The 17,103-nt window shown below is 38.1% G+C and overlaps 1 protein-coding gene across 2 annotated transcripts in view; it reads right to left on the bottom strand.

The window, feature by feature from the left end:
* FYB1 (FYN binding protein 1) overlaps nt 1-16,594 on the bottom strand; it is a 154,003-nt gene extending 137,409 nt beyond the window's left edge. For both annotated transcript variants that reach the window (XM_043599529.1, XM_043599537.1), the window contains exon 1: nt 16,489-16,594. In XM_043599529.1, coding sequence (XP_043455464.1) covers nt 16,489-16,491 — 3 coding nt within the window. In that variant the 5' untranslated portion in view covers nt 16,492-16,594. The remainder of the gene's footprint in view (nt 1-16,488) is intronic.
* Between the last annotated feature and the right edge of the window lie 509 nt (nt 16,595-17,103).

The following is a 17,103-nucleotide window of genomic DNA, read 5'->3' as shown; positions in this document are numbered from 1 at the left end:
AACTTTGAGTGATCCACTGTTTAAAATTTTGTCCTAACACATGGAAAAACTCACAAAAATTTGCTCATCGTTTTCAAGAGTAATTCTTGAGAGAATTAGAATTTGTTCCTAAAGGAATTGCTTAATCAAAGCATGGAAGTCTGAAAAACGCATGTTTCTGGGCATGTTCATTTTACCTCTATAACCACTTTAAGGGAAAAATTACATTACATGACAGTAACACAGCAATAACAAAAATAAAGTAAGGAATGCTTTCATCCTCAGTGACCAATTGGCTCACCAGGTTAGACAGTTTTACTGGGAGATGACTTCTTTCTCTGTATGAGCTGCTCTCTTCACCTTGGCCAGACTATGCCCTGACCTGAAGAGCCATCCTGGGAACATGTAGGTTACTTGAGGAGGCAGGGAAATCTCTACAGTGGGACAGTAGGCTGAACTGTATAGACTGAACTCTATACAGAGAAATGCTAAAAAGGAAAGCTGGATACTATACACTAGTCCTTTCTGTTTTTATTTTTTGATACTGAAAGAATGGCAATTCGAATCATAACTGGAATTTTAAAGAACTTAATAAATTTGTAAACTTTACATAGGAAAATTATTTGGGTAAGGACATCAATAAATATTGTGAAAAAGAGGACCCAGGATGGAAGGAATGGGGAGATTAACCCTATTTGATATTAGAATATATTGTTAAATAATAATCGTGAATGTATGATAATAGAAAAATGAAATATAGATCGCTCAGAAGAGACCCATAATGCATGATAATCTAAAAATTAAAAAAATAGGGAAAGAAAATATTAAATAGATATTATTTTAACTTCACCTTTACTTCCTTCCATGAGTCAGAGTAAGTTTCCAATGGACCATAGAGTTAAGAAGGAAAATCAGCAGAGGATAGACTATAGTATTTATCCAAAACGGTGTTGGTTTTTAAAGAAATTATAACAGAGAAAACCAACTTATATAAAGGTGGGAAGCCTGCCATGCAACTACAAACAGCAATAAAATACAATGGAAAACAAAATGTGTAAAATATTTATATAAATGGGATCCAAATTTAATATATTCTAAACTAAGAATTTACACGTATGAATAGCACATCAATTGATATCAATTGATAAGACCCCCTGCCCCCACAAATCCTATGTGAGAGGAAATTCAAGTAGTAACCTAATGTAACTGAAAGTGTTCAACAATAAACGAAATTTATTTTTTTTTAAATTTTTTTAACGTTTATTTATTTAAATTTAAAAAAAATTTTTTTTTAACATTTATTTATTTTTGAGAGAGAGAGAGACAGAGCATGAACGGGGGAGGGGCAGAGAGAGAGGGAGACACAGAATCGGAAGCAGGCTCCAGGCTCTGAGCCATCAGCCCAGAGCCTGACGCGGGACTTGAACTCACGGACCGCGAGATCGCGACCTGAGCTGAAGTCCGACGCTCAACCGACTGAGCCACCCAGGCGCCCCTAACGTTTATTTATTTTTGAGACAGAGACAGAGCATGAACGGGGGACGGTCAGAGAGAGGGAGACACAGAATCAGAAGCAGGCTCCAGGCTCCGAGCCATCAGCCCAGAGCCCCACGCGGGGCTCGAACTCACGGACCGTGAGATCGTGACCTGAGCCGAAGTCGGAGGCTCAACCGACTGAGCCACCCAGGCGCCCCTAAAGGAAATTTATTTAAAATGGTTCCTTAAAATTGCTTTATTTATTAAATAATCAATCTGAAAAAATTAAAAATCCCATTCTGTCAGCATATATATCCATAAAGTAAGAAAAGGAAAAAAACTTGGAGTGCTTGGATGGCTCAGTTAGTTGAGTGCCCAACTCTTGATTTTGGCTCAGGTCATGATCCCAGGGTCGTGGAATTGAGCCCTGTGTGGGGCCCTGTGCTGAACGCAGAGCCTGATTAAGATTTTCTCTCCCTCTTTCTCTGTCCCTCTTCCCTGCTCACGCTCTCTCCTTTTCCCTATTCATGCTCTCTTTCTAAAGCAAAGAAAAAAAAAAAAAAGAAAAGAAAAAACTTAATTTCCTCGATCACCTTTAGGGCTTTAAGGAAATCATTCAAAGTAAGAGAACAACTATCAGTTAGATGTATGAAAATATTTGTTGCAATTTCTCTAATTGGAAAAATCCTGGCAGCAACCAAAATATTTAAGTAGATTATGATACCTTAACTGCATGGAATGTGTTACAATCATTAAAAGGATAATGAACAGCATTTGGTAATGTGGAAGAATGCTCATGAAGAAACCGTGAGTGAAAAAATGCTATGATAGTTAAGGACAAATACATACTTATAGATAAAGACTTAATGGTCATATAAGAGAAATCACTGTGACTGTGGATTGTTTCTCTTTTTAAATTTCCTTTATGTATTTATTTATTCTAAGAACAATTTTTTAATGGTTTATTTTGAGAGAGAGAGAGTGTGTGTGTGTGCAGGGGAGAGGCAGAGAGAGAGGGAGACACAGAATCTGAAGCAGGTTCCAGGGTCTGAGCTGTCAGCACAGAGCTTGATGCAGGGCTCAAACCCACAAACCACAAGACAATGACCTGAGCCAAAATCAGATGCTTAACTGAATGAGCCACCCAGGCACCCCTTCAAATTTCCTTTAATATATTTGGAATGACACATGCAAAAAGAAAAAAAGTTCGTTGTGCACAAAAAAATTGGTAAGGAAGCAGAAATCAAGCAGCATCAATTCACCCTGATTTTTTTTAAAGGTCAAAGATATCTCTTAAGGTAAAAGCACATAGAATCAATTTAGCACACTTAAATAATAATCTGGTACTGATCTAGTAAGAGTCACATAGAAAGTTACAGGTAGACTCACACTAAATTTATGAAACAGTAGGTTCCTACTGCACCCTACCTCTAGACCAGTGTAGTGCCTTTTTTCTTTTTGGACCCTAGAGAGTCAGGTAAATGGAATAGTTTAGGCATAGGCTCTAGAGCTATCTTAGTTTTACCACTTAACTTGCTGGTTGCTAATTCCTTAACCTCTCTCTCTCTCTCTTGGTTTCCAGATTCGTAAGATGGAGTAAAAGCAATATATCTCTCACAACTTTAAGAATTTAGTAAATTGATATTTTTAAAAACAACAATGTCTGGAATATAGGAAGCATCTAGTTAAGTGTCAACTATTGTTATTATATTCCTTATTCCTCAAATGCAAAGTATGAAAAGTGATTTGAACCTTGATGTAGCTCAGGACCGTGCTGTAATAAAAGATAGAAACAATCCATTTTTCTATTCCTAAAGACTTTTTATAACCCAAATAATCTAGTCTACTAATATATTCTTTGAGATTCCATGAAAAGAGTTTGCAATGGGACCAAGTAAGGTATTTCTATAAAATTAGGAAACTGCTTATAAAATTTGCAGTGCAAGAAAGTGAACTCATGGAAACTCCATGAAGTAGATGTTTTAAAGATACCTCTCAGATATTAGTACGGATACTTCTTTTTACTTTTTAAAGAACCAAAATCTAGTTTAATTTCCATGAAATAAAAATGTTCATGAACATTGCCAAAGCCCGCCTGGAGAGCCTGGAACCTTCCCTACTCTTCAGAGACTGCCAATAACTCATTGTGAACCCATGGGAGATAGCAGTGACAAAATCCAAGTGAAAACTGCATGAGCTGAAGTTGGCTTATGTTTTCTAAACTAAGAATTCTGTGTGTTACAGTTACAATCTCTGTGTTTTCCATAACTCAACAGATATAGATTGGCCTGGATATTCTCATTTCTATCAAGAGTGAGAATTTGGTTTTAAACTGTGTAGTTACTTATTAAGTGAGATGGATGGTTTTGCCTTAATCAGATTAGACTCTTAAGAAATTATGAATCCAGTAGCAAATATGAGGCTTCGGGTATGCAAGACAGCATGGTGGAATGCAAAATAATTGGAGAGAAGATACACTTGAATATCAAAGGTGCTTGATGAGAATTTCAAGTCACGGACAAGAAAAATGCTGAAGGCAAAACACTGGCAAATCAAGGGTGATGAAGAGTGGGGAGTGAGTGAAAAGTGAGAGCTTTTTCTCAAGTACAGATATGAGATGTCTCATACTGTCTAGTTATATGTCTAGAAAAATATTTCCTAAAATGGTAACAGTGGTTCTCATCACATGGTAGGGTTTTTACTTTCTCTACGTTCTCCTATATTTTTTTTTTAAATTCTCATCATCATGCATCTCATATTTACAAGAGAGGAAAATGATGAAGATAGTTACATCTAGAGGGAAAAGGGTTTTGTGTTGATATAGTGATACATGGAGGATGCAAAAGTGCACTGGCCAAAAAGTATGTAGAATGAAGTATTGTGTTAAAATTTCCAGCTCTGTTTGTCCAGTCTGTCTGACACTTAAACTTTCCCCCTTACTTTTTATTATGAAAAATTATAAGCATATCTAAAAGTTGAAAGTGAACATCAATATACCTAACCTAGATGCTTTAATGGTTTTTATTTTGCTATTCTTCGCTTTATCACATCCATTCACCTTTGGTTTTTGATGCATTTCAGAGTAAGTTGCAGAATTCAATACCCTATTTGATACCAAATTTTTAACAACCTCCCCCACCCCTATACCCACATACAACTCAAGACTGGTTCAGAAACCCGTGGTAGGCTGTTACGCATTTAAATCGGATCTTTTTCTTAAACCTAGACACTGTTTCCAATCCAAACATGTCCAAAATCAGCTGCCTACCCAGAAGGCAAGGTTTACCAAACCTTACCATGACTCTTTCTATATCTAAATCTATGTAATTTATTCCACTCATAGAATATTAAAGCCAGAAAGGGAAACCATCTAATCTGGAGTTGCCAATGGCAGTGTTTCCAGGAACCAAGCAGGTAACATAAAAAGTGGGTAACTCATGTAAAAAATCAAGTGGATCTCATAATGGAGACTGACCAAGCCTCAGTGTGGGAAGGCAGCAAGGAGAAACAAAGCTACCCAGAGTGCATGTGAAAACAGAATTTTCAGTCGGGGCAAGGCTTCCAGCCTCAGCCTACTGGTTCCAAGAGCCCTTTATCATTTTTCATGAGGGCAGAACACTTAAACATACAAATTTACTAGAATAATTAAAGTAGTATACTGTTAAATAGAATCCTTCTCTAAAAGTATTTATAAATGCAGTATCCATAGCTGTTCAGTTCAATACAGACCTTAACAATGGAACCAGTAATGTAGATATTACAAATGCAAAGATGTGCTATGTTTCTAATTCTTGCAAATTACTTGCCCAAGAAAGCAATATTCTCTCACTTCTGGATTGACTGCCTGTCTGTAATGAACCCTTAAAGAAGAGAGAAACCAGTGTTTTCACTGATCAAAGAAAGAGTAGTTGTAGCATCATTTCTTAGGAATGTTCTGGCAGATTTTTTCTTCCTTCCTTCCTTCCTTCCTTCCTTCCTTCCTTCCTTCCTCCCTTTCTTTTCTTTCTTTCTTTCTTTCTTTCTTTCTTTCTTTCTTTCTTTCTTTCTTTCTTCTTTTCTTTCTTTTTTCTTTCTTTTCCATGTGTGTGGCTTACAAATTAAATAGGAGAATTTACCACATGGAAGGGAAGAACAGTGAGAAAATAGGGATGTAGGGGCGCCTGGGTGGCACAGTCGGTTAAGTGTCCGACTTCAGCCAGGTCACGATCTCGTGGTCCGGGAGTTCGAGCCCTGCGTCAGGCTCTGGGCTGATGGCTCAGAGCCTGGAGCCTGTTTCCGATTCTGTGTCTCCCTCTCTCTCTGCCCCTCCCCCGTTCATGCTCTGTCTCTTTCTGTCCCAAAAATAAATAAACGTTGAAAAAAAAATTAAAAAAAAAAAAAGAAAATAGGGATGTAGAAGAGTCAAGACATATAGAAGTTATATCTGAGTTTTCTTGTCTAATTAATCATAAAGACGTGGTTATTCTGGCTACTTTCTAGAATTTTCTCCCTCCATGCCCCGCTTATCAAATTCAATCAATGTTTGCTTAAGTTGGTTAATTTTTACATCTACTGAGAATTGAAACCATCTAAGCTCTGCATACTCAGTAGCCACAGGTGGACTTTGCTTAGAAATCTGAAGTTACAATCTTCTCTTTGTTTGCCTGATAATTAACAACAGATAGTTTGGAAATTCCCCTGCTCATCCACACCCTAGGTAACTAATTTAAACAGTATGTATCTAAGCCCTATTGTGTTGGAGTGGCTGTGTTCTGCTATTAAAAAAACTCCACCCAGCCCTGAAATGCTGTCTCATGCAGTTGTGGGTACAAGTGATAAAATTAGTTTCTTTCTGGTGAATGTCCTCTGGTGATAAACTCAACTTAACTACTTGTCTTTCAAAGTTGTAGTGATAAAATTGCTGGTGGTTCTTTGGATGATGTTTATACATTCACACCTCAAAATGTATTTACTCAAGTTAAACCTCCCACGTATCTACCTTATTAAAATGTTTTCACCATATTTCACACAAATTCTTTCAGCTAAATATCTGTCATAGATCAAATTCAGCAGATGTTTATTTCAATTCCACTTCTTCTGACCTCTGCCAGGATTTACATAAGGGTTAAATTTATTGTTGGCTTATCAGTTTATGAAGCTCAAATTTGACTATAGAAAAATGATTCTGAGCTCTGGTTTTATAATTCCACTAGCTGATGTTAAAAACCATATAGTAAAATTCTAAAACATTTTAATGAAAGAAGTTAATTTTTATTGAATCAATATTTTTAAAGAGGATATAACATTTTTGGGAGAAAGTGGGTCTTCTAAAGCAAAGTTTCCAATATGAAAAAAAAAAAAGAAACATTCTATAACTGCTTTTTAAAAAATTTTTCCTTCTCAAAACACTTATTTTGACAAGTTTATTTTGAAGGTGCTTTGCATGTTTTACTTACAAAATAAATAATTCAGAGAAATGTTGTGTGGCTTTTGTTGTGTGACAGGCATTATTCTGAAGATATTCCTACATCAGCCTATGTAATCCTTACAACAACCCTAGTAATAGGTATAGTTATTCATCCCGTTTTTTACAGAGGGAGAAACTGAGGCATACAGAGGGTAAATTGTTCAAAGTCACATAGCTGAAAATGGGCAACACTGAGATTCAAACCCAGGAAAGTCCACTTCCAGATGAGATTGATTTTCAACTTTTTCACTAGAAGTTTACCCACTTCCATGTAGAATTCCTGAAATACTGGGTAAGACTTGGCATCAGTGATCATTAAAATGGGTGAGGGGCGCCTGGGTGGCGCAGTCGGTTAAGCGTCCGACTTCAGCCAGGTCACGATCTCGCGGCCAGTGAGTTCGAGCCCCACGTCAGGCTGTGGGCTGATGGCTCAGAGCCTGGAGCCTGTTTCCGATTCTGTCTCCCTCTCTCTCTGCCCCTCCCCCGTTCATGCTCTGTCTCTCTCTGTCCCAAAAATAAATAAATGTTGAAAAAAAAAAATTAAAATGGGTGAGTGGGACATGAATAATGCAAAATTGAACTACATATTTGAATCATTTGCGGGAATTTATTTATTTATTTATTTTAAATCTTAATTTATGTATTTTGAGAGAGAGAGCACGCGTGTGAGCAGGGGAGGGGCAGAGAGAGAGGGAGAGAGAATCCCAAGCAGGCCTCTCACTGTCGGCACTGAGCCCCACTCGGGGCTCAATCCCACCACTGTGAGATCAGGACCTGAGCCAAAATCAAGAATCAGATGCTCAAACAACTGAAGCACTCAGGTGCTGCATCATTTGGGGGAATTTAAAAGATAAAAGAACCTGAGCCCTGCCTGAGCTGAATCAGAATCTTTTGGGGAATGGCTCATGCAATTGTATGAAGTTTAACAGGCAATTACAATGTGCAGTCAGGCTGAGAATCACTGGTTCAAACCTCTTTAGCTAAGTCTTAGTGCAGGAGATCTCAAACTTTTTTATGCATCGGAATCACCTGGAGGGCTTGGAACACACAAGTGGCTGGGTCCCACTCCTAGAACTTACTTAGTCAGTCTTGGGTAGAGCCCAAGAATTCCTATTACGTTCCCAGGCGATGTTGATGTTGCTGGTTTAGGGAGCATACTTTGAGAGCTGCTGTCTTAATAGGTTGGGATAGGAGTAAAAGGGAGAAGTGGAGCCCTAAAGACACTGAACTAATTCTCCCACTAGCTCATCAACCCTGGTGATGACATATTTCTTCCACTTTGTTGATTTACCCAATGTCACTGATCAAGGATGAAGGGAGAGAGGAAGAAAGAAAGATATGAAGCTAAAGGGAAGTGAGGGAAAAGAGAAAGAGAAGAAAAATTAAGTTCTGGTCAATAAATTAAAGTTTTGTGGCTCTCTCACTGACCTAACCTCATGTCAGTGATAGGTAGAATATAAAATGAGAAAATTTAAAGATAAACATTTCTATATCAGAAACATAAGGCTGTGAGTGAGACTAGTGGGCAGGTAAATTGGGCTGTCAGTTCAGGTTATGAAGACATTTGTTACTTCAGCCCTATAGGGTAACCTGAAAGCCAGAGCTAGGGTCACTCTTTGAAACCAAGGGCAAGGACAGATATGCTTTTTTGCTTTTTTTTTTAGTTATCCAAGCTTTATATAAGGAGACCAGATGACCTGCCACTAAGAATTGCCTTAGGATAGAGCAGCAGTTTTCAACTGGGGGTGATTTTAATAGAGTAATAAGTCATGGTGGGGCATTTTGTAATTCCTAGAAATGCTTTGTATATTGCCACAATGAGGGGGGCAAGGGTACGACTGACATCCAGTGGGAAGAGGGCAGAGATGCTATTAAATATGCCACAACTCACAAAAGTGCTGATTTGAGAAACCCTGGGGTAGACACAGTCCCAGAACAGGAACTGGGCCAAGATGCCAGGTGACTTAGTAATGAATATTCCCAATATTACTGTGAACCTGATCACACTCCAGTCGATATAGACCTGGCTCTGGGCTGGAGTCCTCAAGAAGAAGTAGTGGAGAGAAGCACAACACTAGAGAAGGCAGTTCGGATGAAAAAAACTAACCAACTGAGAAAACCTTTTCAAAATGGGTCTACAACACAAAATTCCAACATATGGGAAGAAAAATATTAATAAGAAATAAAACCCTAACAAAAGCAACAATTAAAATATGAAGATTTAATCTATTCAATTAAAATAGTAGAGCAATCTGAAAATGACTTTGCAAATTCACAAATAATTAGGAAACTAATATATGAATAACATCCATAGGAGAATATAAGAATATTTGAAACAAATTAGGTAGATATTAGGTAGATGTTAGGTAGATATTAGGTGAAAGCAATTAATTCAAAGTTGGAAATGAAAACTTAATCATGGAAACAAAAATTCAGTATATGGGATAAAACATGAATTGGGAATAAATAGGGTGAAAAACTACCCTGGCTTGTCTGAGCCTTAGAAATTTCTGGGGCATAAGACTTTAGTGCTAAAACTGGGAAAGCACTGGGCAAGCTGAGAAAATTGGTCATCCTGGACACAGGTGAGGGAAAACTTAGTGGATTGAAAGATGAAGTTGTGGGGCGCCTGGGTGGCGCAGTCGGTTAAGCGTCCGACTTCAGCCAGGTCACGATCTTGCGGTCCGTGAGTTCGAGCCCCGCGTCAGCCTCAGAGCCTGGAGCCTGTTTCCGATTCTGTGTCTCCCTCTCTCTCTGCCCCTCCCCCGTTCATGCTCTGTCTCTCTCTGTCCCAAAAATAAATAAACGTGAAAAAAAAATTAAAAAAAAAAAAAAAGAAAGATGAGGTTGATAAACTGACTTAGAATTCATCACACAGAGACACAGAGATAAAAAATTTGGAGGATAGCATGGGACTTTTATCTAATAGAGATTCTAAACAAAAACAAAAACAAAAACACCCCAAAAACCCAACCAACCAACCAACCAAAACTAGGAAGGACAAAATGATAGAGTAATTGTTTTGAGGAAATAATAGCCAAGAATTTTGCAGAATTGAAAAAAGTTATTAGGCTTCAATTCAGGCAACTACAGCCTGTGGGCCAAATTTAGCCTGCCACCTGTTTTTATAAATAAAGTTTTATTGGAACACAGTCATACCCATTTGTTTATGTATTGTCTGTGGATGCTTTCAGGCTACAGTGGTAGAGCTGAATAGTTGTGAGAGAGACCGTAAGGCTGCAAAGCCTAAACTATTTACTATTTGGTTCTTTTTATAAAAATATTGTAGGCTCCTCATTAAATCAATATGCTGAGTACCAAGCAGGATAAAAAAAGTAAATTCACATCTCTATGAAGTGTAGTAAAGCTGCAGAACATAAAGATAAACATCTTAAAGGGAATGACAGAATCTCACCTACAGAGAATGACAGATTTTACAGCACAATTATACCAACAATAACAAAAGTTGGAAGCCAATGGAATAAGTCTTTAAACTGCTGAAAGGGGGGTTCCTGGGTGGCTCAGTTGGTTAAGTGTGATTTCAGCTCAGGTCATGATCAGGTTTGTGAGATGAAGCCCTCCATCTGCTGTCAGCGCAGAGCCTGCTTGGGATTCTCTCTTTCTCCCTCTTTCTCTGCCCCTCCCCTACTCTCTCTTGTGCTCCCACTTTCCCTCACTCTCTCTCTCTCTCTCTTTCAAAAATAAATACACACTTAAAAAAATAAAGTTCTGAGGGAAAGTAACTATCAATTTAGAATATTTATACACAGGTAATCTATCACTTAAGAATGAAGTAAAAATTAAGATGTTTTCAGTCACACAAAGAGCAATATACATTGTAGTATATAGTACTCTTCTTCCAAGTGGGTCCCCATCTCTACCATTACCCTGAATGCACGATGATTACACATCCCTACATGTCTGTCCTTTTATCTGAGATATGTGTGACTTATTTTGGTCAATTAAGTGTGAGTGAAAATGACACACATCTCTTCCAAGAAGAAGTTTTAAGAAGTAGGAATAGGATTGGAGGATTGTGTTCAATGAGTAATTACACTATTTTTAGGTTCCTGTTGTGTTGGGGAGAATAATAGTGGAAATCCTCAATAACTGTAGAAATAGTTAGATAGTAGGCAAGAGTGTATATATTTGGGTAAAAGGATATATGAATCTACAGCAGATGAGTAAGACGTAAGAAACAAACTTGGAACTTTATGAGACATATTGACCAGTATGACAGAATCGGGAGCCTAGAAGCGGAGTCACTCATATATGGCAAATGGACATATGGCCAAGGAGGCATTAGAAAGTGGTAGGAGAAAAGAACAGACTAAAATAAATAGTACTAAATTGGTTATCCACAAGGGAATATATTAGATGACTACTTCACATCACAAGTATAAATAAAATCTTGATGATTAAAGCGAAAAGGGAGAGGTTAAGAAATAGCTTTACTATTTGGGAGTGGGGAATAACTTCTTTAAAAGGACATCAAAACCAGAAGTGATAAATGACTTATTTTTAAATTTGTTAGCATTAAGATGTAAAACTTCTCTATAAAAAAGAGACACCAAAAAATAAAGAAAAAAGAAGCCATGGGACATAAAATTCACAATGCACACAATTGACCCATGATTAGCGCCTAGAAATGGGTAAAGATTTTTGATAAATCAATATGAAAAACCGATCTATGAGAAAATAGACAAACCATGTGAAGAGGACAAACCATGTGAATAGTCAATAAACTTAAGAAAACATGTTTCATCTTAGTAATAATCAGAAAAATTAAATCAACAATGAAGTGGGGTTTTACATATAACAAATTCTCAGAGCTCTGTCACTAAGCCTGACAAACTGATATTGGGCATGATATGGATTTATTAAATCCATCAATCCTTAAAGTAGGCTCCACGCCCAGCATGGAGCCCAATGTGGGGCTTGAACTCAAGATCCTGAGATCATGACTTGGGCTGAGATCAACAGTCAGGTGCTTACCCAACTGAGTCACCCAGGCACCCCAGGGTAAGATGTAAATTGTTACAATGACTTTGGAGAACCATTTGCTATAACATTCAATAACCTTGAAGGTGCCCATTCCCTTTATGTAGAAACATACTCATTCTAGTATCATTTGAAATTGAAAATAATGACAACAAATTAAATGTTGAGAGTCTACATGAATAAATTGCAATAACTACATAACAAGTAAATAATTTGAACCAGACCTGCATGTGACCAAATGGATACATCTTGAAGACATACCAGTGAGTGGGGCGCCTGGGTGGCGCAGTCGGTTAAGCGACCGACTTCAGCCAGGTCACGATCTCGAGGTCCGTGATGGCTCAGAGCCTGGAGCCTGTTTCCGATTCTGTGTCTCCCTCTCTCTCTGCCCCTCCCCCGTTCATGCTCTGTCTCTCTCTGTCCCCAAAATAAATAAACGTTGAAAAAAAAAAGACATACCAGTGAGAAAAAAGCATACGCAGAAATCATAAGCAAATGAAACCAAGCAAAACAGTTCTATATATTATTTTATAGATACAGGCAGATGAAATAAAAACATAAAAACATGGCGGCAGGTGAGATGCTGCTTTCAGAGCAGTGTCCCTCTACCGCTGGAGGGAGGGACATGGAACTGGGAAGGACAAAAAGAGAGATTCCACTTTGTCTTTTTCATTTTTTTAAAAAGATGGCAAAATGGCAATATTATGGCAGAATGGTAATATGCATGAGATCTGGGTGGTATGTGAGAATTTGTTATATGATTTGTTTCATAACATACCATAATATTTTATTTTACTTTTTTCGTGCCATAATATTTTAAAAATGGATGACATGAGAGGACAGAGAGGGCAGATGGGATGCAACTTGGAGAATTGGGGAAGTGATACTGAAGTTACCAAATCAAGAGCTGGAGTCCCACACTCGCTTGCCTTAAGAACAAGGCTGCAACACATTTAATGTATGCTAAAATGTGCTCCAAGAAGTGACTCTCATTTCCTCCTACAGGTCTTGACGTGTGGATGAGAAAGATCCTTTAGGATTTGAACTCTCATCCTTGACTTAAAACTTGCTTATCATAGCACAGGATTTTTTTTTTTTTTTTTTTTTTTTTAACACATCAAGCTAGATTTTGCTGGTGTGGCTCCTTTTGCAGGAGAAAAGAATACAAGCCAGGTTGTGGAGATGGGGAAAAGCATGTAGAGGTGAATGGGTTTCCATTTGGGGGGGTATCAGCATATTATTCAGGCCCCTCCAGCTTACACAATAAGAAAAAGAATCACATTGTCCTTGAAAGATGAGGGTTGGAACCCTAGCTCTTAAAGGGATCCTTCTAGCTCACTTTTTATGTTCTCTGATTTCCCTGGGACACCAGCTCTCAACTGGGCTTTCACTAAAGCCATCCAAATTATCTGAAGGTCCCTAAACCTGTTTCCTTCAGAAACCCTACACTATTTATTCTCTAACTTGGCTGCATTCAAATTAGAGCCAATTTTAAAGGATGAGGGAGAAAAAGTCAATATTTAAGACCAAGCATAGTCAAGGCTGCCTGCAGAGTACGAATGTCACTTCAGAAGTAGCCCTCTTCTCAAAATGTAAACCAGATAATGGCACTCACTCCTTTGCTTAGGGGTCACCAATGACTGCTGGGGTGAACAACATAAGATCGAATCCCTGGGCTGATGCCTCTTCGTTAAAACCATCTCTTGCCACTCTTCTCTTGATTACCCTTTAGCCATTCTGGCATCTTTGCCAATCCAAGCTGTCCCCTGTCTTACATCTTCTGCACCTGCCATTTCTACTGCTTGAAGTGGTTCTGACTGCCACGTTTCCTGTGTCCTGCTCATTCTTACTGTTTGGTGCAGCAGTTCTCAACCCTCACTGGGCCCCACCTCCCGCCTCAAGGTTTTGATTTAACTGGTCTTGTTTGGCGCCTTGGGAATGGGTATGACTTGTAACTGCTCAAGTGATTCTAATGTGCAGCCAGAGTTGAGACCCAGCGCTTTGGTTTAAATATCACTTTATCAGGGATCAGAGCCCTAAAGAGGATGTCTCCTTTCTATCTTCTATCTCAGCTCCTATTTACCTCCTTCAGAAGTCACTACCAGGTATTTCATGTGTTTACTTTGATTAACTTGGATCTATCACTTCTACCAAACTGTGGTTCTCCAAGTGCCTGGGTCAGCAGCAGTATCTGAAAACTTATTAGAAATGCAAAATGTTAGGCCCTGTCCCTTACCGTCCGGTGATTCAGATGCATGCTAAAGTTTGAGATCCACTGCCCTAAGTGGAAGCTCTAGGAAGCTGGGACCCCACTTGTGTTGTTCACCCCGCATTCTGATCCAGCCAAACCCCAACCTGGAGTAGAGACTCAACAAATCTTTGTTGAAAGGTTGTGTGGGTGATAGCACATTTCTTTTGTCAGTAGCTCACATGTCAACTGAAAGTTGAATGAAAGGAGCAAAACAAGCAAACACACACACAGAAACTGCAAAACAGATTATTACTCCGTTTCTTAAACTTCCAAATGTATTCATAAAAGATTTTTTTCCTCACCCACCATCAACATACAAAAATTTCTGCATTAGATATCTGTTCCACCTTTTTCATCCAGAAAATTAAGCAAATTGAAATGTACCTAAAATTACTTGTCATAAAGATGAGTTTACCCTATTTTTTCCATTTTCACCATGAGGTGAGATAATTTGTCTAAGTTATCAAGTCAATTTACACAGGGGAAGCTGTTAACAATTAGAATTCTGTTCCATGTCCTTCCACTTCTAAAATGTGGAATCACGTACTAAAGAACATGGGCCAACTCTACGCCTTTCTTGAGTAGTGATGTGTATAAATGAATATATTGCCTGTATTACCATGAAGAAAGAAAAATAAGAAACAATCTAAATGTCTAACTATATGGAAATGATTAAATCATGGAAAAATGATTCATCGTTAAAAATGATAGCATAACTCAGATATTATTCAAGATATTTTAAATAAAAAAGCAGGTAAGGAAATGGCTTATAAAGTATGATAGCACTTATAGAAAATCATATTTATAAAATATATTTTAAAATGATGAAATTCTAAAGGATCTGTATTTACTTCACAATGATCACCCCCAGGTGTTGAAACCACAGAAAACATATATTGTTTCATTTCTGCAGATCTATATTTCTAAGAAATTTTCTTTAACACTATGTGTTACTTCTGTAATAGGGAGACAGTAACCCCCTAAGAAAACATTGCTTATATATTGCACCAAATACACACTATCCAGTTAAACTTTTTTTTTTTTTTGGTGTTATTCATCTTGTTTCCCCTGAAAAAAAATCTAAATACCTCGGTAAATATCACTTATTTTGGGAAAGGCTATCAGTAATTAAGGTCAAGCATTCTTCTAAGAATCTGAAACCTAAAGGCCCAGTTGGGAACACTGCAAGAACTTGTAAGTGCCATCTTGACAGGTGACTGCTTTCCTCTAAGAGTGTGGCTGCAGGTAGGATCCGTGTGCCACCATTTCCTCCATGGCTGCTCATTCGTCCCTGCTCTGAGTCCATAACTCTGACCCCGTCTCTTCTCCTCCATGGCAAAGTTACTATGTCTCACCTCTGTAGTTCCCCATTCTGGCTTGAGTTTCCAGACTTATAAACACATCCCATGAACCCTTTGCCCTCTCTATCTCAATGCCTGCAGGGCATTCCCTTCCCCAACTGAGTAGCTGCAGGAGTCATTGTCTCAATCCCCGTCTTTTCACCAGGGGCTGGCAAAGGAAGCAACCCTCTCCCTTAGGAGAGAAAGGGTAACTACGTCTCTAATCTTCTGGGAACTGGGGAGTGGTGGAAGGGGCATATGGGATAGAAAGTTAGCTCTCCTCTAGACTCTGGGAGCATAAGAACACTACATGTATGAGAACACAGGCCATTTTTACAGAGAAAAAATGGGAAACTGTGTAGCACAATACCAACACTGCAGTTCAGCTATACCACGGGTTAAGCTAGTTTTTATAGTACAGCTGGGAACCCAGTCACTATTTTAAATGTGCTCCAAATAATGAGCTTCAATTAACTTTGGGAACACAACCTGTCCCTAAGGTTTGGACTATTTGGGTTTTGTTTGCTTCTCTTAATTAAAATAACAAAATGCATTTTTAAACTAAAGCGGTTCTTTATAAAATCCACAGTGTGGTCAAAATGGCACTCATCGTCAGCAATATTGCCCAACATTTATCATTCGGGTTCTCTTCTGGGATCCAAAATGCTTATAATAGGAAACTTGCCTACATTACTGATTCTGGCACCTAACTTTCTTAAAGAGGCAAAGACAAAGAATGCAGCTTTTCTTTCCGTAAGTCATAGCCTTTCCTCTAGTCTGAAGGCTAGAGTCAGAAAGGGGAAATCCTGAAGCCACAGACACTCAACTGGTATAACACTCAGCAGTTTTATTTGCAAATGGAACAATGGGTCAAGCAAAAATCCCAAAGGCTTGGAGGACCTGGCTGAGAATCATCCCTACCCGTTTCTGCCCTAAGTAGAGAAGATGAGATGTCTGCCAGGAGACCAGGGAGAGTCATAAAATCTATTACTTACCATTTTACTGAAAAGAGTTGATATGCCTGACACACGGCGCCCCTGAAGATGCTGTAACTCGGACAGTGAATGTGCAAGTTAGCTTTGCAGAGTGCACTTCCTATTTTGAACTGTGTGGTCTGTCCAGCCTTCACACATTGATATGTAAGGTTTATTTGCATGTTATCTCAGCCCTCAGAATATTTGTATAACTGGCCAGGTTTATCAAGTTATTATACTTTAGTAATATGAGAACAGGTATTGGTGAAGTTCTGAAGTCCAAAAGATGACATGGAATTTTAAAGAAGTGCCTGGATATTAACTTTTGTGTACACTATTAGCCTGTTTAATATAAAATCTGTATTTGTGAATCTATCTATCTATCTCTATCTATCTATCTATCTATCTATCATCTATCAAAAAAGGACACAATCTAAAATGTTAACAGTGGTTGACTTAGGTCAGTTTTATTACAAATAATTCTTGTTTTGTACTTTGATGAATTTTTGACTTTTCTATTTTGAGTATATAGTACTTGTTGAAAACATAGCTATAATCTTAAGAGGAACAAAAGGAACATGATAATTTTAATCAACAATCCCAAATGTATTTAACTTTATCTTACCAATATTTAAA

Source organism: Prionailurus bengalensis, chromosome A1, assembly GCF_016509475.1.
Source record: "Prionailurus bengalensis isolate Pbe53 chromosome A1, Fcat_Pben_1.1_paternal_pri, whole genome shotgun sequence".
NCBI classification, from domain to species: domain Eukaryota; kingdom Metazoa; phylum Chordata; class Mammalia; order Carnivora; family Felidae; genus Prionailurus; species Prionailurus bengalensis.
Note: the sequence above shows the minus strand (reverse complement) of the source record. Positions and strands in the feature narration are given on the sequence as shown.